Source organism: Schistocerca nitens, chromosome 5 (assembly GCF_023898315.1).
Source record: "Schistocerca nitens isolate TAMUIC-IGC-003100 chromosome 5, iqSchNite1.1, whole genome shotgun sequence".
Classification (NCBI taxonomy): Eukaryota; Metazoa; Arthropoda; class Insecta; order Orthoptera; family Acrididae; genus Schistocerca; species Schistocerca nitens.
In genome coordinates, this window is record NC_064618.1 from 847,495,987 (window position 1) to 847,522,600 (window position 26,614).

The 26,614-nt window shown below is 40.5% G+C and overlaps 1 protein-coding gene across 1 annotated transcript in view; it reads right to left on the reverse strand.

Moving 5' to 3' along the window:
• Positions 1 to 26,614, reverse strand: part of LOC126260755 (titin) — a 530,053-nt gene that overhangs the window by 149,253 nt on the left and 354,186 nt on the right. Inside the window, exon 128 of the mRNA XM_049958094.1 lies at positions 12,004 to 24,963. Within this exon, the coding sequence (XP_049814051.1) occupies positions 12,004 to 24,963 (12,960 nt within the window). The remainder of the gene's footprint in view (positions 1 to 12,003; positions 24,964 to 26,614) is intronic.

The window sequence follows — 26,614 nt, forward strand, 5'->3', positions numbered from 1 at the left end:
TGAAAGATAGAAGCAGTATATGGAAGGGATGTACAAAGGAAATGTCCTTGAATGCAATATTATCAAAAAAGAAGAGAACACAGATGAAGATGAGATGGGAGATATGACAATCTGAGAAGAATCTGAGAGAGCATTGAGAGACCTAAGTCAAAAGAAGACCCCTAGTGGAGATAACATTCTGTCAGAATTACTGATAAATAATGCCAGTTCCAAAGACAGAAGGTGCTGACAGATGTGAAAATTCTCAAATTATCAGTTTAATAAGTCGCAGTTGCGAAATACCAACATGAATTATTTACAGAAGAATTGAAAAACTGGTACAAGCTACCCTCAGGGAATATCAGTTTGGCTTCTGGAGAAATGTAGGAATGCATGAAATGATACTGACCATACCACTTATCTTAGAAGGTAAATTTATAGGTTATGTAGATTTCAAGAAAGCTTTTGACAATGCTGACTGGAAAACACTCTCTGAAATTCAGAAGAATCAGACGGCAATTATGAGTCAAGGGGAATGAAAGGGAAGCTGCGGTTGAGGAGGGAGTGAGATAACTTTGTAGTCTATCTCCATTGTTATTCAGTTTGTATATTGAGCAAGCAGTAAAGGAAACCAAAGAAAATTTTTTGAGAAGGAATTAAAATTCTAGGAGCAGAAATAAAATCTTTGAGGTTTGCTGATGACATTGCAATTCTGTCAGAGACAGCAAAGGACTTCGAAGAGCAGTTGAGCAGAATGGACAGTGTCTTGAAAAGAGGATATAAGATAAACATCAAGAAATGCAAAACACGGGTATTGCAATGTAATCAAATTCAACCAAGCTGAGGGAATTGGATTAGGAAATGAGACACTGAAAGTAGTAGATCAATTTTTGTATTGGGCAGTAAAATAATTGATGATGGCTGAAGCAGAAAGGATATAAAATGTAGAATGGCAATGGCAAGAAAAGTGTTTCTGAAGAACAGAAATTTGTTAACGTTGAATACAGATTTAAGTTTAGTAAGTCTTGCTGAAAGAATGTCCCTGGAGAGTTTCCTTGTATGGAAGTGAGACAGTGATGATAAACAGTTCAGACAAGAAGAGAAGAGCAGCTTTTGAAATGTTGCACTACAGAAGAATGCTGTAAACGAGTGAGGAGGTACTTAATAGAATTGGGGAGAGAAGAAATTTGTGGCATACCTTGAGCTGAAAATGGGATCACTGGGTTAGGACAGAGGGTTAAAACTGTAGAGGGAGACCAAGAAATGAATAGAGTAAACAGGTAGAAAAGGATGTAGGTTGCAGTGATTACGTGGAGATGATGAGGCCTGCACAGAGTAGAGTAGTGTGGAGAGCTGCATAGACCAGTCTTCAGACTGAAGACCACGATAACAACAACAGTCCAAGTTGACAGAGAAATTTATTTACCTATCTTTTTATGATTCTCTACTGACAAATTTACTTCATTAACCCCCCTACTCTCACTAAAACTTAAGGGTTTGCAAGTCATTTAGTCAGAAAGAGCAAATTCCGAAGTTATTTGCATGAGTGAACATTGGCTTATAAAGAACAATATAAAACCTTAAATAACCTTGCAAATTAATACGTTTCCAGCAGTTTTTGTAGGAGTAATGTAATACAAGGACAACCCTGAACACTTGTGGAAAGGTCAATGAAATATAAAGGGAGATACGATTTTAATTCTCTTAATGAAGAATGTATATTTGAAACCAGCTGCATAGAGTTAGGATAAAATATTGTAATGTTATCTGTGATTAGAAATCCACATGCAGAAATAATGACACTCATTTTATATTCACATTGCAAATTAATTTGTAAATATGGTCACGTGCTGAACATTTCTAAGGACCTTTTTTAATATACAGATCTGAGTCAGTAATTTCTACCCATCACTTTTTACATATACTATACCACCATAAAAAAAATTAGTACACTGTTTTAGAGGTTTCCACTTCACGGAAGATTTACTGTTGCAACAATGCATATGGAGTATAAGAAATGATCACATTTATAGACAAATAGGATAAGCGGTTCTGAGGTACCAAGTATCGACCCACGCTAAAACAGCCATATTTAAGTGTGGCGTAGCCTCCACGGATGGCAATGCAAGCCCTGACTCGGGTATCCAGTCGATCTTATAGATGACAAATACCACCTTGAGATATGTTATGCCATGTCTGCTCAATGTATAAACACAGTTCTATAAGAATCAACGATTGACGAGTTTCACGAGTCACTTTTTGTCCCATCATATCCAACACATACTCCATTGGAGACATGTTTGGAGATCATGCTGGCCAGGGAAGTTGCTTCATGTCTTGCAGAGCATGTTGAGTTTCAAGGGGTATGTGTGTATGAGCATTATCACATTGGAACAACACATCACATTCCTGTTTTAAGAACAGCAAAAGAATGAGTCTAACAACATCCTGCACATACTGAGCATTGGTTAGTGCCTGTCCAGAAATAAAAAAGGTGAATCAGAGTTGTAGCTTATCACACAACAGACTATAAAGTGTAGGGCCAGTGTGTGTTTTACGAATGTACTCTACAAGACAGTGCTCACCAGGTCTACGTCATACATGCAAATGACCATCACTTGCGTGCAGGTACAATCTGCTTTTATCGCTGAAGACCATGGTGTTCCTTTCATGTTCCAAGATCCTCTGACAGCAACAGCTGAGTTGTGCCTGCCAATGCTGTGGCGTGAGTGGAAGATGGGCTAGAGGCACATGTACCTGTAGTCCCACTGCCAATAATCGGTTTTCAACAGTTTGTGTTGACACATCTGGGCTCACAAGTCCTCTTATCTGTGCTCTGGAAGCTGTACGATCTGCTACTGGTGCCCTTACAGAAAGACGATCCTGGCAGGTGTCTGTGCTGCAAGGTCAGCCAGGACTCATCTAGAAGTTGAGAATGTTCATGTGACCACTGATTTCAGCATCATTGCACAAGTGACGCACCACATCCAACACGTGTAGCAATTCTCAAAAACGACCATCCTGCCACTCATCTGGCCACAATTTGACCCCTTTCAAACTCACTCAGTTGGCTGTAGGAAGCATGAGTGCATCTCCATGGCACAGTTGCTTGTTTGCTTCCCATGTCTGCACCACACTTAGCCTTCTGGCTGTGAATATTACCTATTAAAGGGTAGACACAGACAGTGCTCTTGTGGCTAGGCCACTACGCTATTGGTGGATGATGTTGGAACCATTAACGGTACATCTACTATCCCTGTGGCATATGCTGTCATTAGATCAAATTCAATGTCATCTTTCCAGGTGAACTACCTTTCTGGCAGTGTGTAATATAAATTTTTCTATGGAATAGAAGGAGTTGTTGATTTAGCTAGTGAAGCCAAACAGCTCAACAAAACTCACTGACATGAGTAAAAAAGGTTTAAATGCTACTTCCACTGATTTTACTTGAGTAAACAAATAGTCAGCAACATGTATAGATAATATTTTAACTAACCATGAGGCAAATAAGATTTTCCGACTCAGAACTTTCTGCCCATTGTGCGCTGTATTATATGGAGTCACACACACACACACACACACACAGAACATTGCTCCAAAGAAACTTCACCAAATGGCAGTTCAGCATATAAAATATGAATTTATTCCATCACAGATTAAATTAAGTAGATTGGACTACAGAACATAGTATTCAAAATTCTGAAAAGTTTTTTTATATTCTTGGAAAACTTTCTGCACACTATTAACGAAACTTTCCCTCTTACTACACTGAGATAGCAAGAGTCATGGGATACCTCCTAATGTTGTGTCAGACCTCCTTTTGCCTAGTGTAGTGTGGCAGCTCGACATGGGATACACTGAGCAAGTCATTGGAAGCCCCCTGCAGCCATACTGAGCCACGCTGCCTCTGTAGCCATCCATAAATGTGCTGGTGCAGGGTTTTGTGCACAAACTGACATCTCTGTTATGTCCCATAGATGTTTGATGGGATGTCAGGCAATTTGGTGGCCACATCATTTGCTCACACTGTCCAGAATGTTCTTCAAACCAACTGCACACAATTCTGTCCCAATGATATGGCATACTGTCAATTCTCCAGTAGGATTGTTTGCATAAAGTTTCCATTCTTGTTCAGGAACAGGAAATCCATGAATGGCTGCATATGGTCTTCAAGTAGCCAAATATAACCATTTCCTGTCAATGACTGATTCGGTTATACAAGAGAAAACAGTGCATTCCCTGTATAACACAGCACACACCATTATGAAGACACCATCAGCTTGCACAGTGCCTTGTTGACAACCTGGATCCGTGGCTTTATGGGGTCTGCACTACACTCAAACCCTAACATTAGCTCTTACCAACTGAAATCAGGACTCATGTGAACAGACCAGTTTTCCAGTCATCCATAGTAAAACCGACACGGTCTCAAACCCGTGCCACTTTCTGCAGGTGATGTCGTGCTGTCGGCAAAGGCACTCACGTCATCGTCTGCTGCCGTAGACCACTAACGCCAAGTTCTGCTGCACTGTCCTAACAGATACAGTTTTCGTAAGTCCCACATCGATTTCTGTTGTTATTTCGTGCCTCGTTGCCCGTACGTTAGCACTGACGACTCTATGCACGCACCACTGCTCTCAGTTGTTAAATAAAGGCCGTCAGCCAACGTGTTGTCTGTGGTGAGAGATAATGCCTGAAATTTGGTATTCTCAGCATGCTCTTAACACTGTGGACCTTAGAATACTGAATTCCCAAATGATTTCCAAAAGGGAATGTGCCACGCATCAAGTTCCGACAACCGTTCCAGATCCAAAGTCTGTTAATTGCCGTCATGCGGCCATAATCGTGTAGGACACCTGAGTACAAATGACAGCTCCACAAAAGCACTGCCCTTTTATATGTTGTGTACATGTGCATATCGCTATCCTATGGCTTTTGTCACCTCGGTGCGTATACCACAAAAATTAAGAAATAAAGAAAAATTGGTTACACAAGCAATATAAACTTCTAGTGCAGAAAAAACAGCTACACAGGGAACTAATGCACAACAAAAGTCCTGATTATATCACCTATATTACAAAAATATTGTTAAGAAAGTTGTAAAGGCAGCAAAAGAACTCGCAAATAACACATTTATTTTGGATAATGAAAACAAATCAAAATGACAGTATGGTCAATGGTCAAAGCTACAGCTAGAGGCTAAGATATTTCCAAAATCATGATGGGAGCAAAATTGTTGTAAGTCCTACTCGTATTTCAGAACTGTTTACTGAATGTAATCAAAATTTAACATTAACGTAGAAAATCACACAGAGAAGGTAAACTTCTTTGGCACTAGGCAGTTTGAAGGAGAATTCTTCAGTACATTCACCACAACTATACAGAAAATGTGATACTACCACTAAAGAGTTAAACATCAGCAGGGTAGTATGGAATACCAACAAAAGTGTTAAAAGCAATCTCAGAAGTAATTGTGCAGCCACTATCCACAGCAGTTAATCAGTCCTTTGAAGAACGTCGTTTTCCAGATACTCCGAAGGACACAACAATTAAACCACTATTCAAAAAAGGCACTAAATAACTTATGGGAAAGTATCATAAACCTCTCTTCTTCCATCAATATCAAAAATATTTGAAAAGTTCATCACAATACAGATTCAAAACATCATACAAAAACTTAATATAATTTCAAAAAGTCAGTATGTGTTTCATACTTGCTATCAACCAACTTGCAGATAAAATTAACTCCTCTCTAGACAACTCCTTGCATGCAAAAGGAATTTTTGTGACCTATCAAAGGGCTTTGGAAGTGTGAACCACTACTTGCTAGATTTTAAACTGCAAAACTATGGAATTAGGAGCCCTATCCAACCAAATGAAGACAAAGAGTGACTATAACATCAGAGAGAGGAAATTATGCATCAGAATTGAAAACCATTTGATATGAAGAACTCCAAGGTAAACTCTTAGGTCCCATTCTGTTCCCACTTAACAACATTGTCTATTGCTTCATGTTGATGGTCACTCAGTTTTATTTGCAGATGATACATCTGTAATCATTGAAACTAACAGTACTGACCAAATTCCTCAAACTGTCATCAATACCTTAGAAAAATTGGGTAACTGGTTCAATCATAATTGGTTAAAAAAAAAAAAAGAAAAAAAAAGACAAGGAAAAAAAAAAAACTCAGTTAATGCAGCTCCAAGCAAAGTTAAATTACATTTGAATAGACCACAAAAACTAGTATTTGCAGGAAGTTAACTGTGTGAAATTCTTAGGAATGCAACGGGATAAAAATTTATCATAGGGCATACACAGTAACTCAGAAATAAATTAAATAGCTTAGGACTTGCTTTGATGATATTACACAATGCTACTGGCATGAACATAAGGAAAGCAGTATATCACAGCTACTTCAAATCAGTAATAAGTTTCAGAATTATATTTTAGGGCGAATCCAACCACATGCCTTGACCAGAAGTAAGCAGAATGTTAAGTGAAGAAAATGATATCACCAGTTTCTAAAAAATCTAAGTATATTTAGTGTTCCCTCACTGTACATATACAAAGTGATCTCTTCCTCCCCCCCCCCCCCACACACACACACAAAAACACACACACACAGTGAAACTGAGTTATTTATAGTAAACCAATTTTTAAACATGATTCCAACACCGGGAATCAAAATAATTTTATGTTGCCTACCCATCGTTTGGAAAAGAATTTCTCTATATTATTTTAGAATCACTGGAAAAATACTACAAACAGTTGCAGAAATGTTACTATTCAACTGAGGGGCTTGTGGGGGTTATCGACTGCAAGAGTCGACCGCCTCATCTTTGAGAACGAACTTCTTTAAAAATTGTTGATCTCAGCGTGTTCCGAACTCTGTATTCGAGCGGATGTGTTGGTACTGACATTATCAAAATAAAGTCAATTCATTATAAACGAGCGAATACTTAATGTTGGGTTCGATATTTCCATATGTAATATCTCGATCCCCACACTGGTGACCCCGACGCTCACGAACGCCGCTGACGACACCAGAAATGTGTGCTGGAACATCGCCATGGACAAACAATGCAGCAACCCTTTGTCAGATTTCTACGTCTATCGATTTTGCATCGCGCCGCATCTGGATGCAGTGTACAGGAAGTGCAATTAGTGTGTAAATTCCCAACTCTTGTGTGCATCGTGCTTTTTGGTAACTTTCATCACCTTCTCACACATCGACAATGCGACCGAGGCGCACACGTCGTCTGTCGAAACCCGCTCAACGCGTTGGTAATTTCACTTCCGGATAGTGCAGTGCTCCTTTGCCGATTAATTTGGACAATTTTGACTTGCTTTTGTGTAATGAATTAACTTTGTGCAGTGCTTTGACATCGGAAAATCATGCCAAACAATGGACTGCAACAAACTGGGACTATGTTGCAAACCCCAGTTCGCACAAACTCCGAACTATGGCTAAATCACATGCCTGGTCGAATTCACAAATGCCCGTCACGGCTACCGCATCTTCCGCCCCGCGTGCAAATTCGTTCAATCCAGTTTCCGCACAGCCTGTCTTCCAGAGTTCGAATGTTCACGCCAACTTTTCTGCTGCTTCTCCGTGCTTGTCCCTCATTTGTGGCATTCGACTACCGACATTTCTCTCGGACCAACTTCCAATGTGGTTCATGGGCTTCGAGTATATATTCTCCTCTTATGGCATCACCAACGAAAGTGAAAAATACCTCGTACTCTTCAGGCACCTAAAGGACTACCATTATATAATTACGGACATCATCTGTGACAATTTGAGTGACAAGTACACCAGAGCGAAAGCCGCTTTAGTTCAACAGTTCAACCAACATCACAGGAACAATTTCATCAAGGACATCCTACCGATCAATGACACTGCACCAGTTACACCAATGACAATGCACCAATTACACCAACGACAATGACGGCTGTTTCTCAGTGCAACACTGGACGTGCCACACCTCCCTCTACGCAGCACCCGAGCCGCACAGACTCTGCCCGACCGCTACCGACAGCAATGTCACGGCCGCCGCCTGCTGGCTCACTGACCTCGACCCAGTCAAAACAAACAGCTGCGCGACATACGATCCCACCATGGCTACTACACCCGCATGTTGTCAACAACTCGCCGACACTATACGTGCTTACTGCCTGGCCATTCACTACTCGGTCGCACCCGCAACTTGTTCACTCACCCCAGAACACGATTTCAGCCGTATCGATGCTCCATGCAGCAGTGAATGTGTTCTCACTCCGCTGTCACCGAGTACTGAGTTTCACATTCGCAACTGCACACACGATCTCTTCCACTCGAACTGTTATGTCAATACTGTGCCACCGTCCTTGTCTTGTACACCAGGTTACCCTTTGATAGAGACAGATTTTGATTTCGACCCCATCTTACTCAGTGATACATAGCAGACTGCTTCACAACATACATTTTTGCCTGAATGACTGCAACAGCTACGTGAACAAATTGTGACATGCAACTTGTTGGTACAAGATCAGTTACACATGCTACTGCCAACACTGACCGAGCACGACATGCAACGAGATGCTCCTGTCATTGTTCCGCTTCCGACTGCTGATGATCCTTTGCCGTTACTACCAGCTACAAGTAATACCCTGACGATCACGCTACATGTATCCGTGTCCCAGATGTCACAACTGTCATCATCACGCCGCCTCAAGTGGAAATTATACGTTACTGATGTGATACAAGCAACTTATTTATGCCACTGCCACCTTTCCTTGGTAGTTCCAGACACTTCGTTTCTGTACCACGGCATAACCAGCCACATTCCAGTGCCACTTGCTTTGCCGCCCTCTTCACTACCTCTGCAATGTACGACCAACACATCTGCTGTTTCTGCTTCAACGAGTGAGCATCTTTCCGCTCCGACACACGACCGTGCAGCAGTTTCGCGCGAGCAGCTTGCAGCCTTACGACTCGACCGCAGCGCTGACAGCGACAGCACACACGCAGCTCCAGTTCCATCGAACTGTGTCACCTCTCCACCACGGACCAGTAGTTCATCCGCCAATTCGACTTCTTCATGTTCACATTACGTCTCATCGCCTTCCTACTCTGACCACGGTTTCGCTGACCACGTTCGCCTTCCACCACCTCTCGCCGTCGCCATGCCTCATGCACAGGGCTCATGGCCACGCCCCCCCAACCTTCGATCACGGCTGTTTCGCACATCAAAACACTGACACCATCAACTCAGCTTGGAACATCCTGCCATCTACCACTGTAACGCACTCACTGTCCACGGACTCTGCCGTGATGCTTCCATCTACATCGAAGTCATCCGCTGCCAAGGTCAGTCGTGTGCAGCTTGCTGTTTTCTCCCCTGCTGCATCATCTAGTACCTCTATAACTCCATCATTACCGCGAGTGTTGCTCATCTGGCATCTGTCACGCAACCTGTTAAGCCACAGCATGCTTGCTCCTTTATTTCATACGGCCAATAACAAACTGTTACCGGACACGTTGCACTGGCCGTGGCGCTCACCAGCCAATACTTTGGCAATACATCGCATTGCATCTTCAACGAACTCCGCACCTTTGATCGGATCAAATCCCCGCTGCGCCGCACGGCCTTGGCACGACGATGTTCTCCCCACTGACATGCCGCCGCCTTCTGCTTCCACCATGCCATTAGCAGCATGGCACGGTCAACCTGTGGGCGCCTTCCGCGCCTCCTTCCCTCCGTTGCCACCTACCAAGACGTTGAGAAACGGTCCGATCACACCTCGCACTATAGCGCCTGTCACAACGTGATCGGTCATGCGCACCTGCGCCATCAGCCGGCCGGGTGCACACACGCCTCTCATCATCCCTTACGTTCTCCGCACTACCGGCGGGGGCTCTGTGGCGGCTATCGACTGCAAGAGTCGACTGCCTCATCTGTGAGAACAAACTTCTTTGAAAACTGCTGATCTCAGTGTGTTCCGAACTCTGTATTCAAGTGTATGTGTTTGTACTGACATGATCAAAATAAAGTTAATTCATTATAAACGAGTGAATACTTAATGTTGGGTTCGATATTACCGTACGTAATATCTCAATCCCCACAGGCACGTGAAGCACAATCTGAATATTTGAGAAAGAGAGAACAACTACTTAGGATTAAAGTTTGTTATTTTTTTAAAAACAATCACCCTATATTACATTAATGATATTTTAAGAAAAACTGTAAACCAAGTTTTATGTTTTGACAAATCTCCTGTACATTAAGTCAATAACTTGAAACTATATTTTATGAGACAATAAATTTCTATTCTATTCTAACCAATTTTAATACGAAGAAACAATATAAGGAAACAAATAGATTGCTATTCACCATAAAGATGACACATTGAGTTGCAGTTAGGCACAATAAAAAGACTGTTACACATTAAGCTTTTGGCCAAAGACTTCTTCAGAAAAGGAAACACACACACATTCATTCACACAAGCAAGAACACCTCACACACATATGACACCATCTCTGACAGTGCAGACAGAAATATGTCATCTTAATGGTGAGTAGCAAACTATCCTTTTCCTTATATTGTTGATATTCTACCCTGGAGTTTCCATTGTTCAATGCAGAGAAAAGTTCATATGAAACAGAAAAACTGTAGAATACATGTAGGTATCAAATATAGGAATCCTGTTTGACAGCCACATGCTTTGATCATTCCACCAGCACCACTTTCGTTGAAAAGTAGTTACCTTATACATATGCCACAGCAGCTGTGATAGTTCTTTTCTTTATTTCTCAGAAATGTGTTTTTCTGGCCCATATATACTCAGTTTTAAATTATGCATCAATCCCATCAATTTTGTGTTGAATGCATTTTATGAACACTTTAGGTGGTAGTTTTCTCAAACTACATCATATTGCTGTGTCTGGGGTCGTTTCCTTGTCAGACCAACAAATTACAATCACTGTGGGTTAGGACTTTTTCATACTTGTTTGCTTGGGTTAAACATTTCCTGGCCCTAAATATAAACATAATCCTCTTGTACTGAGTGTAGCACAAGTTCCTATTAAATCTTCCGCCATATATTTGACAGCAAATTTAGTTTTAGGTTTTCAGCTACAGAGTCGAAAATTAAATGAGATGTTACCTGTAGTCTTGTGAATTTTCCTGCTGTGGACCAAATGAAAGATATTGTTTAAGGGCTCTCAACAGACCGTGAGGAAGATTGGTTGCACAAATTATGGCCACAGTATAATAGGGTGGGAAGATACCAGGCTTTTAAGAGCGGGTACACCACAGCCTTAATGACAGCTCTACTCTGATTGTTTCCGATTTTCCAACTCGTCTTTTCCACAGAACACAAATCTTCAATTAAAGGTTGTTGTATCCATCAGCAGTAGTTTTCATGAGAATGAAGGCAGGCACATCATACCATAAGCTAACTTTCACTGTATAGAAGCTTTTATTCTACTTCCAAACATTATTAGTACTGGAATACACCATTTGATTGGATCGTGTTGATTTGCAAAGGTTTGACATCAGTCAAATCAAACAGAGGAGTTTGTTAAATGTTAAGATAAACTTAAGAATTGCTATATTATGTCCATAATTCTAAACATCTTACCTTTAGTCTCCACTGTGTGTTGATCTCCATTTGCAGCTTCATGAACATCATTTTCAAATTATAGTACACTAACATGAATGTACAATAACTTAAAAAAGAAAAAATAAACAAACATCTATTGCTGCCTGTGTTGCATGAAAAAAGGGGGCACACTATAACTTACCTGGCTTCTTTGGCAAATTACTGGCAAGTACAATGTCCGTGTCCTAGTTAATTACATACTTTGCACAAAACCATTTTGTGATCTTACACATTCAACCTTACACGTTTTTGTTTTACATGTGTCTATGTCAGTTTTTTTTTCTGTATCCCCACGAAGCTGTGCCAGCAATAAATGGACAGTTATTAAATATATACATTTTTCTCATTTTGGGATGCCATGTTGTTCCTGGATACTCACCCTCTCTGTCTTCTGGCTGCACTTCTGTTACAATGACATTGGTTCCCTCTTCAAAGGAGATGCTGACTCTCTTTGGTGATGGTTTGATGAGGTCTGGCAGCTTAGCTTCAACCTCACCAGTGCTCTGTAGTTCGGTGACCATTATGCTGTGTTGTGCCTGGGGAGCAGACTCTTTTGCCACAATTGGGGTGGGAATATCTACATCTAGTCTACCTATTCCATTCTCTGGATGAACTTCAGACATGAAAGCTGCCTCTTGTTCTACAATATCTTTGTGAGCAATCTCTTCTTTAACAGTTTTTGTGACAATCTTTGTACCTTCTTTATCTTGCACTATCACTTCTGTAACCATGACGCTTTGCCCCTCTTGGAATTTCAGCTCTGCACTTGATATATCTGGCTTCACTGTGGGCTTGAAAATCCCCTCCCTTTCTTGCAAGGATGTCTCACTTTGAATGATACTTTCATATGGTAACTGTTCGGTTGTTGCTTTACTTTTTGTGGGTATTATGTGAAGGGAAGCTTCTTCTGTTGTGTGGCCAGGAATGACTTCCAACTGTTGAATAACTTCTTTTTCTGGTACTTGCGGCACAGCAGTTTGCTTCTTTGGAACATCTTTTTCTTGATAAATACCCTCTTTATCTTCAGCAATAACTTGGGTGACCATGATACCCTTCTTCCCATCATCATATGTGACTTCAACATTTTGAGTATCTGGTTTGGAGTCACCATAAAACATTCCTTCCCTTTCCCTAACAAGTACTTCTGTTTGTAATATAGTTTCTATTGGTTGCTGTTGTGGCTTAGCATGCATTTCCATGGGTTTCTCACTAACTAGATCAGCAATGTCCTGTTCTGTGACAATTTCTACTTTCTCTGCTACTTCTTTAACTGGTATCTTTGGCTTGGCGACACCTGTTTTTGGAGCTTCTGAAGAGACAAACAAACCTTCTTTATCTTCTGCTATGACAACTGATACAGCTGTAGCTCTCTGTTCCTCAAATTCAATATCTGCACTTTTTGTTTCAGGCTGGAAAACCTTGTCAAAAGTATGTTCCTTTTCTTGTATAAGTTCTTCAGATATAATAACACCTTCAGTGAGATCCTGACTGTATTTGGCCTTTTCTTTCACGTCAGCTTCCTGCTTAACATCTCCCACAGAAACTCCAGGAATTACTTCACTTAACTGAACAGATTCTTGGCTTATCAAATCAGGCAGTGCGTGTTGAAATTTTGGAAACTCAGAAACCTCAATGTTTCCTTCCTTCTGTTGTGTTGTCACTTGAAGGACACTTAGACTTCTTCTTTCTTCAAACTTTGGTTTAGCGTTTTTTTCTGTAATTTGAGTAGATCTTCTAAATTCTACTTCACTTTCCTGAATTTCAGTTTGTGTCTGTATCAAACTTTCATATGGAATTTGTTCCACTGTAACATGCATTTCCTGAGCAGGATGTGTTTTGAAATCTGCAAGACAAGTGTCAGGAATTACTTCTGATGTATGTAAAACTTCTTTTCTTGATATATCAGAAAGTGTTGCTGTACTCAGTGGTGCTTCAGGAACAATGTATTGGCTTTCCTTATCTTCTGAAACAACTTCTGTTACTGAAATTCCTCTTCCTTCCTCAAAGGCAACATCTGCATTCCTTGAGTCTAGTTTCAGGTGTCCAATAAAGTCTCTCTCTTTTTCCTGTACAATAGCTTCTGTTTGTAACAGTCCTTCACAAGGTATGGAATCTGGCTGAAGCTTAAGCAATTTGGGCTTTTCTATGGAGAGTTCTCCAACACTCATTTCACTAAGAGTTACACATTTCTCTGCAATTTCCCTACTTTCAATTTCAGGTACAACAGCATACTCTTCTGGCTTTTTTCCAATTGAATAGTCTTCTTCCTTATCTTCCAGAATAATTTGTGTGACAGTAATGCTCTTTCCTTCAGTGAAGCTTGTCTCAGCTCTCTTCAGAGATGATCTTATATCTAGACGCAAGTCCTGTTCTTGTTCCTTTTCTTGAACTAATGCTTCTGACTGCATGATACTTTCAAATGTAATTTGTTCCACTTTACTCTGTACTTGCTGTGCAGATTTAAATTCAACTTCTCCCAGACATAATTCTGTCAATACTTCAGACTTCTGAGCCACTTCTTTACCTGAGATGTTGGGTTGTGCAGTTTTTGTTTCAATTACCTCTGGAGCAAAATATTCGCTTTCTTTATCTTCCGGAACCACCTGTGTTACTGATGCAACCTGTCCTTCCTCAAATACTATAGCTGCACTCTTGGAATCTGGTCTAGATTGATCCACAAAGTCACTTTCTCTGTCCTGAACAACTGCTTCAGTCTGGATAAGACTCTGAAGAGGAAGTGATTCTGGGAAGACCTGTGCAGTGGTTGGTACATCTGTATGCAACTCAGCTGTACCAAACTGAGTGACAATTTCAGATTTCTCAGCAATCTCCTGTCCACGAATTTCTGTTTGTGCAGTTTGAGGTTTTGGCAGTTTTGTAGCTACATAGTCAGCTTCCTTATCTTCAGTAACAACTTCTGTGATAGTAACACTTCTGCCCTCTTCGAAGCCTTTTTCTGCACTTACCATTACTTTTTTCACATCAGCATGGAATTCTCCTTCTTTTTCACTAACAATTGCCTGTGACTGAATAATGCTTTCAAATGGTGTTTGGTCAAAACTAATTTTTAGTTTCTTGACTGGTTTCACTTCAACTTCCCCAACACATATTTCAGTGAGAACTTCAGATTTTTCAGCTACCTCTTTTGTATCAATATTTGGCTTTATTGACTTGAAATCTGGAAGAGTAGGTGTTACATATTGGCCTTCTTTATGTTGCTCAAAAATTTCTGTAATGGTAATTCCACTTCCTTCTTCAAATGCAATGTCTGCACACCTGCTGCTTTCCTTCAGGTGTTCTAATCCTACAAAGTCTTGTTCCTTTTCTCGTACTATAGCCTCTGTTTGTAAAATTCCTTCAAAAGGTACAGAATGTGGTTGAGCCTGTGCAGTTTTTGGGATAGTTACATCAAATTCATTTACGCTAACATGTGTCATGACTTCAGATTTCTGTGCCACTTCAGTACCATACACAGATGCCTCAGCTATAAGTTGCTTTGGCTGCTGTTCTACCATATAATCCACTTCTCTATCACTTGTGATAATTTGACTAATTGTTAAACTTCTCTCTTCTTCAAAACTCCTCTCTGCAGTTACTGTAACAGCAGTTACACCAGAAGTAAATTCTCCTTCCTTTTCACGAATAATTGGTTCTGACTGCATCAAACTTTCAAAAGGAAGTTGCCTTGGGCTGACCTGAAGTTTCTGCACTGGTCTGACATCAATTCCTCCTAGAGAAATATCTGCACAAATCTCAAGCTTCTGTGCTACTTCTGTTGGCGTTACATCTGGCAGGGCAAGTTTGGTTTCAGGAAAATCGGGTGCAGTATATATTGCTTCCTTATGTTCAGGAATGACTTCAGTAATAGTAACACCTCTTTCTTCTTCAAATGTCATACCTGCACTTCTAGAATCAGGTACAAATTTCCCCTCAAATGTCTGTTCATTTTCTTGAACAGCAGCCTCTGTTTGTACTAGTCCTTCATGAAGAATAGCTTCTGGCTGAGCTTGTACAAGTTTAGGCAAACCCACAGAAAACTCACGTATTCCTGTACCAGCTACAACTTCAGACTTCTCAGCTATTTCTTGTCCACGAATATCTACTACAGCCTTCTGTTCCTTAGGTCTGTCTTCTACAACACACACAGTTTCCTTATCCTCAGGAACTATCTGAGACACAGTTATGCTCTTACCTTCAATAAACACACTCTTTGCACTTGCTGATATCATTTTAGAATCAGACTGGAAATGCTCCTCTCTTTCACTCACTAAAGCTTCTGACTGTATTATGCTTTCAAAGGGAACTTGATCAATGGTGATTTGAAGTTCTTGGGGGGCCTTCACTTTTACTTCACCAAGAGACATCTCAGGAAACACCTGTGATTTCTGTGCAACCTCCTGCCCAAACACATTTGGCAGAGCAACTTTAGTCTCTGGTGCCCCAGGAGTGACATACTGAGACTCCTTGTCATCTGGCACTACTTCTGTTATTGCCACACCTTGCCCTTCTTCAAACAATACGTTGACTCTCTTCTTGTCTTCTCTGAGCTGACTCACAAAATCAGATTCACTTTCCCGAATGGTAATTTCTGACTGAACTAAGCTTTCAAACAACAATTGTTCAGCTGTAGCTTGTACATGCTTTGGTTTTTCAACTGAGAGATCAGACGCTGCCACTTCCGTAAATACTTCAGATTTCTCAGCAACTTGTTGCACTCCAATTTCAGCTTCAGCTACCTGGGGTTTAGGTTTTTCCATGATTACATAGTCACCTTCCTTATCTTCTGCTATGATTTCACTTACAGTAACACTCCTGCCTTCCTCAAATTTCCTATCTGCAGTGGCAGACACTTTCTTTATACTTGACTTAAAGACGTCTTCCTTCTCACGGATAATTGCTTCAGACTGAACAATACCTTCAAAAGGAATCTGCTGAACATCAGCCTGTATTTTCTGTGTAGGCCTCACATCAACAGGTCCAAGGCTAAGTTCTGTTAATACCTCCGATTTCTCTGCTATCTCATGTCCAGATATGTTTGGTAGGGCTACTTTACTCTCTGGCGCTGTAGGAGAGATGTACTGAGATTCTCTGTCATCTGGAACTACTTCTGTTATTGTCACACCTCTACCTTCTTCAAATGATACATCCACTTTCTTCTTATCTTCTTTAAATTGACTAGTAAATTCAATTTCACTTTCACGAACAGTAATTTCTGACTGAACTAAGCTTTCAAACAGGAAGGATTCAGATTTAGCTTGTGCCTTCTTAGGTTTTTCAACCGAGAGGTCAGATGCTGCTACTTCTGTAATTACCTCAGTTTTCTCTGCAACTTGCTGCACTTGGACGTCTGGTTCAGCCATTTGGGCTTTGGGTTTTTCAGTAATTACATAGTCGCCTTCCTTGTCTTCTGCTATGATTTCACTTACAGTAACACTTCTGCCTTCTTCAAATTTTCTCTCTGCAGTGGCGGACACTTTCTTCATGCCTGACTTAAAGATTTCTTCCTTCTCACGGATAATTGCTTCAGACTGAACAATACCTTCAAATGGAATTTGTTTAACATCAGCCTGTATTTTCTGTGCAGGGCTCACATCAACAGGACCAAGGCTAAGTTCTGTTAATACCTCTGATTTCTCTGCTATCTCATGTCCAGATATGTTTGGTAGGGCTACTTTACTCTCTGGTGCTGTAGGAGAGATGTACTGCGATTCTCTGTCATCTGGAACTACTTCTGTTATTGTCACACCTCTGCCTTCTTCAAATGACACATCCACATTCTTCCTGTCTTCTTTATATTGGCTACTAAATTCAATTTCACTTTCACGAACAGTAACTTCTGACTGAACTAAGCTTTCAAACAAGATGGATTTGGATTTAACTTGAGCCTTCATAGGTTTTTCGACAGAAAGGTCAGAAGTTGCTATTTCTGTAATGACTTCAGTTTTTTCTGCAACTTGCTGTACTTGGACATCTGGTTCAGCCATTTGGGCTTTGGGTTTTTCAGTAATTACATAGTCACCTTCCTTGTCTTCTGCTATGATTTCACTTACAGTAACACTCCTGCCTTCCTCAAATTTCCTATCTGCCATGGCAGACACCTTCTTTATACTTGACTTAAAGACATCTTCCTTCTCACGGATAATTGCTTCAGACTGTACAATACTTTCAAATGGAATCTGTTGGACATCAGCCTGTATTTTCTGTGTAGGTCTCACATCAACAGGTCCAAGGCTAAGTTCTGTTAATACCTCCGATTTCTCTGCTATCTCATGTCCAGATATGTTTGGTAGGGCTACTTTACCCTCTGGTGCTGTAGGAGAGATGTACTGAGATTCTCTGTCATCTGGAACTACTTCTGTTATTGTCACACCTCTACCTTCTTCAAATGATACATCCACTTTCTTCTTATCTTCTTTAAATTGACTAGTAAATTCAATTTCACTTTCACGAACAGTAATTTCTGACTGAACTAAGCTTTCAAACAAGAAGGATTCAGATTTAGCTTGTGCCTTCTTAGGTTTCTCAACTGAGAGGTCAGACGCTGCCACTTCTGTAATCACTTCAGTTTTTTGAGCAACTTGCTGTACTTGGATGTCTGGTTCAGCCATTTGGGCTTTGGGTTTCTCAGTGATAACATAGTCACCTTCCTTGTCTTCTGCTATGATTTCACTTACAGTAACACTTCTGCCTTCCTCAAATTTCCTCTCTGCAGTAGCAGACACTTTCTTTACACTTGACTTAAAGACGTCTTCCTTCTCACGGATAATTGCTTCAGACTGTACAATACTTTCAAATGGAATCTGCTGAACATCAGCCTGTATTTTTTGTGTAGGTCTCACATCAACAGGTCCAAGGCTAAGTTCTGCTAATACCTCCGATTTCTCTGCTATCTCATGTCCAGATATGTTTGGTAGGGCTACTTTACTCTCTGGCGCTGTAGGAGAGATGTACTGAGATTCTCTGTCATCTGGAACTACTTCTGTTATTGTCACACCTCTACCTTCTTCAAATGATACATCCACTTTCTTCTTATCTTCTTTAAATTGACTAGTAAATTCAATTTCACTTTCACGAACAGTAATTTCTGACTGAACTAAGCTTTCAAACAAGAAGGATTCAGATTTAGCTTGTGCCTTCTTAGGTTTTTCAACCGAGAGGTCAGATGCTGCTACTTCTGTAATTACCTCAGTTTTTTGAGCAACTTGCTGCACTTGGACATCTGGTTCAGCCATTTGGGCTTTGGGTTTTTCAGTAATTACATAGTCACCTTCCTTGTCTTCTGCTATGATTTGGCTTACAGTAACACTTCTGCCCTCCTCAAATTTCCTCTCTGCAGTGGCCGACACTTTCTTCAGACTTGACTTAAAGACGTCTTCCTTCTCACGGATAATTGCTTCAGACTGAACAATACCTTCAAATGGAATCTGTTGAACATCAGCCTGTATTTTCTGTGTAGGTCTCACATCAACAGGTCCAAGGCTAAGTTCTGTTAATACCTCTGATTTCTCTGCTATCTGATGCCCAGATATGTGTGGTAGAGCTACTTCAGATTCAGGTGCCACAGGAGACAAATACTGGGCTTCTTTGTCATCTGGAATAACCTCCATTATTGTGACGCTACTGCCTTCCTCAAATGAAACATCTACAGTCCTCTTATCTAATTTTAATTTGCCATCAAAATCTATCTCACTTTCTCGGACAGCAATTTCTGACTGAACCAGGCCTTCAAATAATAATGACTCTGGTTTAGCTTGTGCATGTTTGGGGAACTGAAATGAAAGTTCTGAAACTCCTGTTTCTGGTATAACCTCAGATTTTTCAGCTATTTCATGGGCCTCTATTTCTGGTTGAGCTACTCGTGTTTTGGGCTTTTGTGCTGCCACAAAATCATCCTCCTTGTCTTCTGGTATAACTTGGCAGATAGTGACACTTTTACCTTCCTCAAACATTGTCTCTGCACTTGCAGTGACCATTTTTAAATCAGAGATAAAGGTATTTTCTTTCTCACGGACTACAGCTTCAGATTGAACAATGCCCTCAAATGGAACTTGTTCCAATGACGCAAAAGTCCTATGAACTTTGTGTTCCATGACATCGCCAACAGAAAGATGTGTTACAACTTCAGCCTTTTCTGCTATCTCATGGCCAAGAATATCAGGGCGTGCTTTCTTTCCTGTTGGCATCTCTAGTTCTTTCACAGTTCCCTCCTTGAGATCTGCAATTACTTCGGTAACAGTTTGTGCCTTCCTTCCCTTTTCTATGAAGACATCAGCCTTTTTTGTCACTGGTAATTGTTTTTTGACAAACTCAGATTCATTTTCATGAGTTTGACTCTCATAGACCATAACACTTTGAAGAACGTCGTGTCCTAGTTTAGCTGTTTCTGACACTGGGACTATTGCTTCAATTTGACCAACCCCTATTTCTGTGAGCACCTGACTTTGTTCTGCCACCTCCTGGCTTTCAGTTATGTCTGGCTGTGCTTGTCTTTCCTTGGGTAATTGAGGTGCAGTATAAAGAAGTTCCTTATCGCCAAGTGTGACCTCTGAAATAGTGAGAGATTGTTCTGCTTCAAAATTTAATCCTGCCTTTCTAAAAGCAGGAAGTTCACCCTTTTCAAATGTCCCTTCACTTTCTTGAATAAGAGCTTGTATCTGCATTACACTTTCAAATGGTGCCTGTTCAGTGTTTGCTTTTACTTTGAGAGGTTCTGCCTGAACCAGTTCCCTGATATTCAAACCTGGAACTATTTCAGATTTCTCTGCAACTTCATGAGTGAGAACTTCTGAATGAGCCACTTTGCCACTTGGCTTTTCAGGAGTTACATATTCACTTTCTCTGTCTCCTGTCACCATTGAAGTAACTTGTATTGGCTGACCTTCTTCAAATACAATTTCAGCAAGTTTGGCTATGGGCTTAATATCACCCTTCAAGGGTTCCTCACACTCTCTTATGCTTACTTCCATTTTAATAACACTTTCGAAGGGCAAATGAGCCTTCTTTGCTTGAGCTGGTGAAGTTTTTTCTTCCTCTAGTTTCCCCATTCCAAATTCAGGTACAATTTCAGTCTTTTCTGCCACTTCTTTGCCACTGATATCTGTCCTTGCCTTTCTTTCCTTTGGCTTTTCCACAGTTGCAATTATTTCTTCTCTATCTTGTGCCAATATTTCAGTAATGGTCAAACTCTTACCCTGTTCAAATTCCAGATTTGCATGTAGCATATCGTATTTCAGTTTCTCTTTAAATTCTCCTTCTCGTTCTTGCACAGTTGCTTCTGCCTGCTGTAGACTCTCAAATGTCAATTGTTCAGATGTGGCTTGTACTTTGACTGGAGTCTCTAAAAGTATTTCACCAGTTCTTGATTCTGTCACTACTTCTATCTTCTGAGCTACTTCCTGTCCCAATACACCAGGTTTTGCAAACTTGCCATCTGGTTTGATGGGAGCTTCATAATGCCCTTCCTTGTCTTGTGTGATGACTTCCGTAATGGCTAACATTTTTGCTTCGTCAATTACAACCTCTGCACTCTTACTATCTGGCTGTACACCCACTGAGTATACACCTTCACATTCCACAGGAGCCATTTCTGACTGAATCAAACTATGATGTGGCAATTGTTCCGCTAAAGCTTGTACACACTGAGGCTCTTCATATGGTAACTTACCCACACTACTTTCAATCCAAACCGCTGTTTTCTCGGCAATTTCTTGCCCTATTACAGATGGAAATGCTTTCTTTCCTTCTGGCTTCTCTGGTGAAGAAAATGTTGTCTCCACATCTCCAGTAGTTACCTGATTTACAGTAAGTCCCTCTTCTTCCAAGATAACAGTATCTGCTACTTTGGAATCAGGCATAATTAATGGCTGATACTCAGATTCCTTTTCTCCTGTCAGAGTCTCACAAAGAATAAAACTCTGATATGGAACCTGGTCTTTAGTGGCTTCTGCTGTTGATGGCTCTACATGTGTTATTTCTGTGACATTTAACCCAGCTATTATTTCAGACTTCACTGCAACTTCTTGAGTTCGGAAGTCTGCTGTTGCTTTATATTTGTTTGGAGCTTCCGGAATTTCAAGTGGTTTTTCTTTGTCATCAGGCAAAACTTCTGTGACACTTAGTATCTGACCTTCTTCAAAGGTAATGTTAGCTGTTTTTTCATCTGGCTTAATATCTGCACTATAAAGACCTTCCCTTTCACCAATATGTGGCTGTAGTAACACAGCACATTCCAGTGCATCCTGTTCTGGGTGAGCACTTTCCTTAACTGGTGACTGCCTCTTCCATTCACCAGTGACATAATCCATCACCACTTCCTCCTTCTGAGCTACTTCTTGGCTACGGATATTGAGAGTGGCCTGCCTCTGTTTTGGCATTTCTACAGATTCAAGGATAGCCTCTTTATGGTCAGCGACAATTTCTGTAATTGATATTCCTTCACCTACATCAATGGCTACATCTGCAGTCATTTTCTCCGGCTTCACACCTTCTTTAAGTTGTCTCTCAACTTCAGTAATAGCTGTTTCTGTGATTATAAGTTCTTGCAGTGGTTCATTATCAGGCTTTGCTCTACCTGTGACATGTTCTCTCTCAGGAAGATCACCAACATTTAACTCTGGCAATGTCTCTGACTTAATAGCCACTTCATGAACTGGTACACTGGCTGTGGCTGTCATTTGTTTAGGAGACTGTTCCGTAACATATTCTTTTTCTTTATCATGTGCCACTACTTGTGTCACACTAATCTCTGAATGTCTCTCTGTTAAATCAACTGTTGCACTCTTTATATCTGGCTTTATATCTTTGGACAATTCACCTTCTTTCTCAACCATTTGTGCAAGTGTCACAAGAAGGCTTTCAAGTGGAATCTGATCAGGTTTAGCAGTTTCTCTTGTTGGATATTCACTAGATAATGGTACAGCAGAGATATCTGGTCTCACTTCTGTCTTGATTGCCACCTTTTGGCCTTTTATTTCTGGAAGAGCAAAGCATTCAGTTGGCATTGTGGGCTTTGTATACCCAGCTTCTTTGTCTTCTGTAACCACCTCAGTAACAGTTAAGCTCTCTTCTTGTAGAACTGTAATGCCTGCTTGTTTACTATCTGGTTTCATTGCTTCCTTGTACGACTGCAGACCTTCACCTGTAATAGCCTCCTCTATAATCATCTCTCGAAGGAGTTCTCTGTCAGCTTTAGCAATACCTAATGCTGGTGTATCCCTTTCTATATGACCTGCATGTCCTTGTGCAAGTGTTTCTTCAATAACAATTGACTGAAAAGGCTGAGTTGGTGATGTCTTCACTCTATGACTTTCTGGCAGTTCAGCTGCCAAAAATATTCCTTCTGACTCCTCTGCCACTGTCTGCACAACAGTTAGACCTGTCTGTGGTGAAAATGATTTTTCACCCTGAGCTGGTAGAGGTTTCTGAAGGTCAGGTAGCATACTTTCTTTTTCTTGTGCAAGTATCACTGATACTTGCTTAGCTTCTGTTGTTTCAAATACAGACACTGCTTCATCAGTGCGATATCTTAAGCTCTCTGACAGCTCAGCAGATGCATGTCCTGCGCAAACCTCCAATATGGAAAGTGGTTCTTCCGGCCTGACACTAGCTTCAGCTTGAACTTTTAGTGGTGACTTGTCTGCAAGAAGCTCACCTTCCACTTCCTGCACAAGAGATTCAGATACATCAGCAGCTTCCAAACAAGAGAGAACAGGTTCTGCAGTTTTTTCAGCTGGTTTCTCCTCTGGAGCAAGTTCTGCCTCTCTTTCTACTGCTGTCATGAATGCTGCCTGTATAGATTCTTTCTCCATAAACAAGACACCTGCTTTTTTGGCATCATGCTCATCACTCCTGAAGGCCTTCTCTTGCAGCTGTGCTTCCACAGTGGTTACAGTAATACCTCGCATTAGAGTAACATCTTCTTCTGCTGTGGCAGTCTCTGGCTGTTGTTTTGCAGCCAATGGGGCTTCAGCTTCCTGCACATCTGACTGTGAAACCTGTAATGCCTCTCCTGGAGTAATTTCTGATCCAGCTATCTGTGATGGTGGGAGACGATCTGACACATACTCACCTTCCTTCTCTGGTGCATGCATTTCTAGAGCTGAGATTCCATGTTGAGCCACTACACTTTTACTTGCCATTTCTGTTGCTACAAATGATTCTGGCAGATATTTTCCTGGTTTCATCTCAGGAAACACCTCACTAACCAGCAATGGTTCTGCAGATGGTACCTGAACACGAGGTTTCACAGGAAGTGGCTTTGAGGTAATCTGAAGAACATTCTCAGAAGTACCCTCTGTTACTTCTAATACAGATATTCCTTCATTTGGTAAGAAAATATGTTCTGCTTGCCTCTGTTGAGGTTTCCTGAGATCTGTGAAGTCACCTTCTTTTACTGAAATTTCAGTCTCACTTACACTGGTTGCTTCTTGCAGTGTTAAACCAATGGTTGCCTGCTTCTGTTGTCCTTCAGCCAATTCCACCAACTCACCAGTTCCAGCACGCACAGTCATCTCACTTACAACTACACCTTCTCGTGGAATAATAGCTACACTAGCCTCAAATGACTGTGGCTGGAACACATCAGAGAATTCTCGTGCACGAGTATGCACATCTGCTTCCGTAACAGTATAATGTTCAATGGTGTCAAATCGCTGAGATGCTTTTATACCCTCAAATTTTGCTGATTTTGTGGGAACTTCATGTTCTTCCACAAGCACTTGTTCTCCAGATACTGCACTTAGAGTCAACATGTTCACTTTTACATGATCACCACGATCCTCAACTCCTGTCTGTAGTTCCGTAATATGCACGGACGGTACAGTCTCTGACACTTGTTTTGTACTTAAAAGGGGCAAAGCTTTCTGCACAGCTTTCTCAAATGGTTTTATTTCCTGCAAATATTCCTCATCAATCATTTCTTCAGAAGTGTCTGGTTGAGTAGCTTTTATTATTTTCTTCACCTTTCTTTTCTCGCCACCTACCACCTGTATTTCCACCTCAACCTCTTCCTCGGATTTCTGTCTGATGACCTTCTTTCTCCGCTGGCTTCTGATACCCTCCCCCTTTCTTTCTTCAATTATAATTAGTTCTTCATCCTCCTCAAACTTTTTATCTTCTTCTTCAGCTCTTGTCTTCTGCACACCGAGTTCTTCAGCTGGTTGAGTAACAATAGCAAGAGAGGGCTCAGTTATTGTAATTTGGTGGTCAGTAGGTAATTCTGTAATCAGTACCCCCTCATCCCTTTCCACCTCTATAGGTATTAGTCGTTCATGAGGTTGTGGTTTTTCTGCAGCAGTCCTGGATGCTGTGCGCCGTTCATGGTCTATCTCTTCAAGAGTTTCTGTGAAGTGTCAATGTTATTGTGTCACTTTGTGTATATTGCATGGTGAATAGCACATGTAGCTGTTAAAGAACCAGTTTCCAGTATAATATACAAATTAAGATTGAAATACTTTATTTTATACAGTAAATATCAATCTTAAATTTTTCTAAGCTTGCAATCTGGTGTCTGGCCAAAAGAACACAATGCTATTTATATTGTACTGGATGCCTGGTTACAATTTTTGTTTCAATATTCCATGTCTCATGAGTAATAAGTAGTTAATGGCATGCAAATGATGGCAAGCAGTAAAGCTAGAAGTCATTTCAGGAAAAATACAGAAAAATGTGCAACAAGTATGGGGCTACATTATCATAATTTATCAAGCTATTAATACATTCTTGTTAACTGAATACATAAAATTATGAAGCAATACAGAATGTATGCTGGTACGAAATAATGAGCAGCAGGAAACAAATCTATGTGAGAAACAAATTATAAAAAGAGCTGAAGTAAAACAATAACGCAGAAAAGAAGTGGAAATATGCTTATGATTTACATTCATGTTAAGAATAAGATCATGAGAGACAGAATGGAAGCTTGAATAGGATTAGAATGGGAAAGCAAAACAACTCATTTTCACAGCAGCTATTCCAGCACTTGCCTTAGCTGATTTGAGGAAATCATAGAAAAAAAAAACAATTTGAATCCTATTCCTTCTTAACACAAGTCCAGTGCCTTAATCACCATGCCCAACCATTTGCAATGAATAGGGGTTATTTGAGGATGCTTTTATCGCACATCAAGAGATAGAGAATATGTCATTCCTTGAAAGAAAACATGAAGCAGAAAATCATACAAACAGACAGGTAATAATATAGATGTAGTTTTAGAGTCAGTACATAGATGGCATATGAATACAATTGGAGAGATTATGTATGAAGTTATCAGTACTTTTTTTTTATCAGGAATGCAATTTGTTACTGAATTCCAATGTTATCTGTGAAGAGAATAAACTTGAAGAACATATTGTGTTATCAGGTGCATGATCTACAGGAGGTTTTAGTACTGGTTTGGATGCCACTGGATTTTCATTGTGTTACATTGTGACAGAAACAGAACATAATGACATAGCCACTAATTAAACAGTGGTCCAGCATAGTAAAGGACAGTGTCTATGTGAGACATGGTGCAAAGCAACTGGGTCATTCATTGATATGCCATGACAAATCCAAGTTAATTCACTGACCAGGTTTTCTTAAATGGGCATCAATTTCAGCATGCTCAGTTATCAACAACGATGTGTTCATTTCCACTGATTAAGACAAATTTGTGTTGCTGGAAACTATTACGCATGGTATTAACCTGCTTTAACCTGTTGTTGTCAATACTGTAGATTATGGGTGTTATGCCATTACTGAATATAATGCAAGGCAGAATGGTGTAATAAGTCTACTTTTTTATCATCAATGGCTTCTGAATGAAAGTCTACAAGCAACATGGCCTTGAGACAAATTTTCTTATGCTTGGAGAATAAACGATCTGCCACTATTGCTTCTAGTTTTGGGAAAACTAGGAAAGGGATAAGATGAGGTACCATAAACATATGCTTTCATATTTTAAGAATTTATTTTATTAATTGCTGCAAAGATACCCTATTATCTTAATTTAG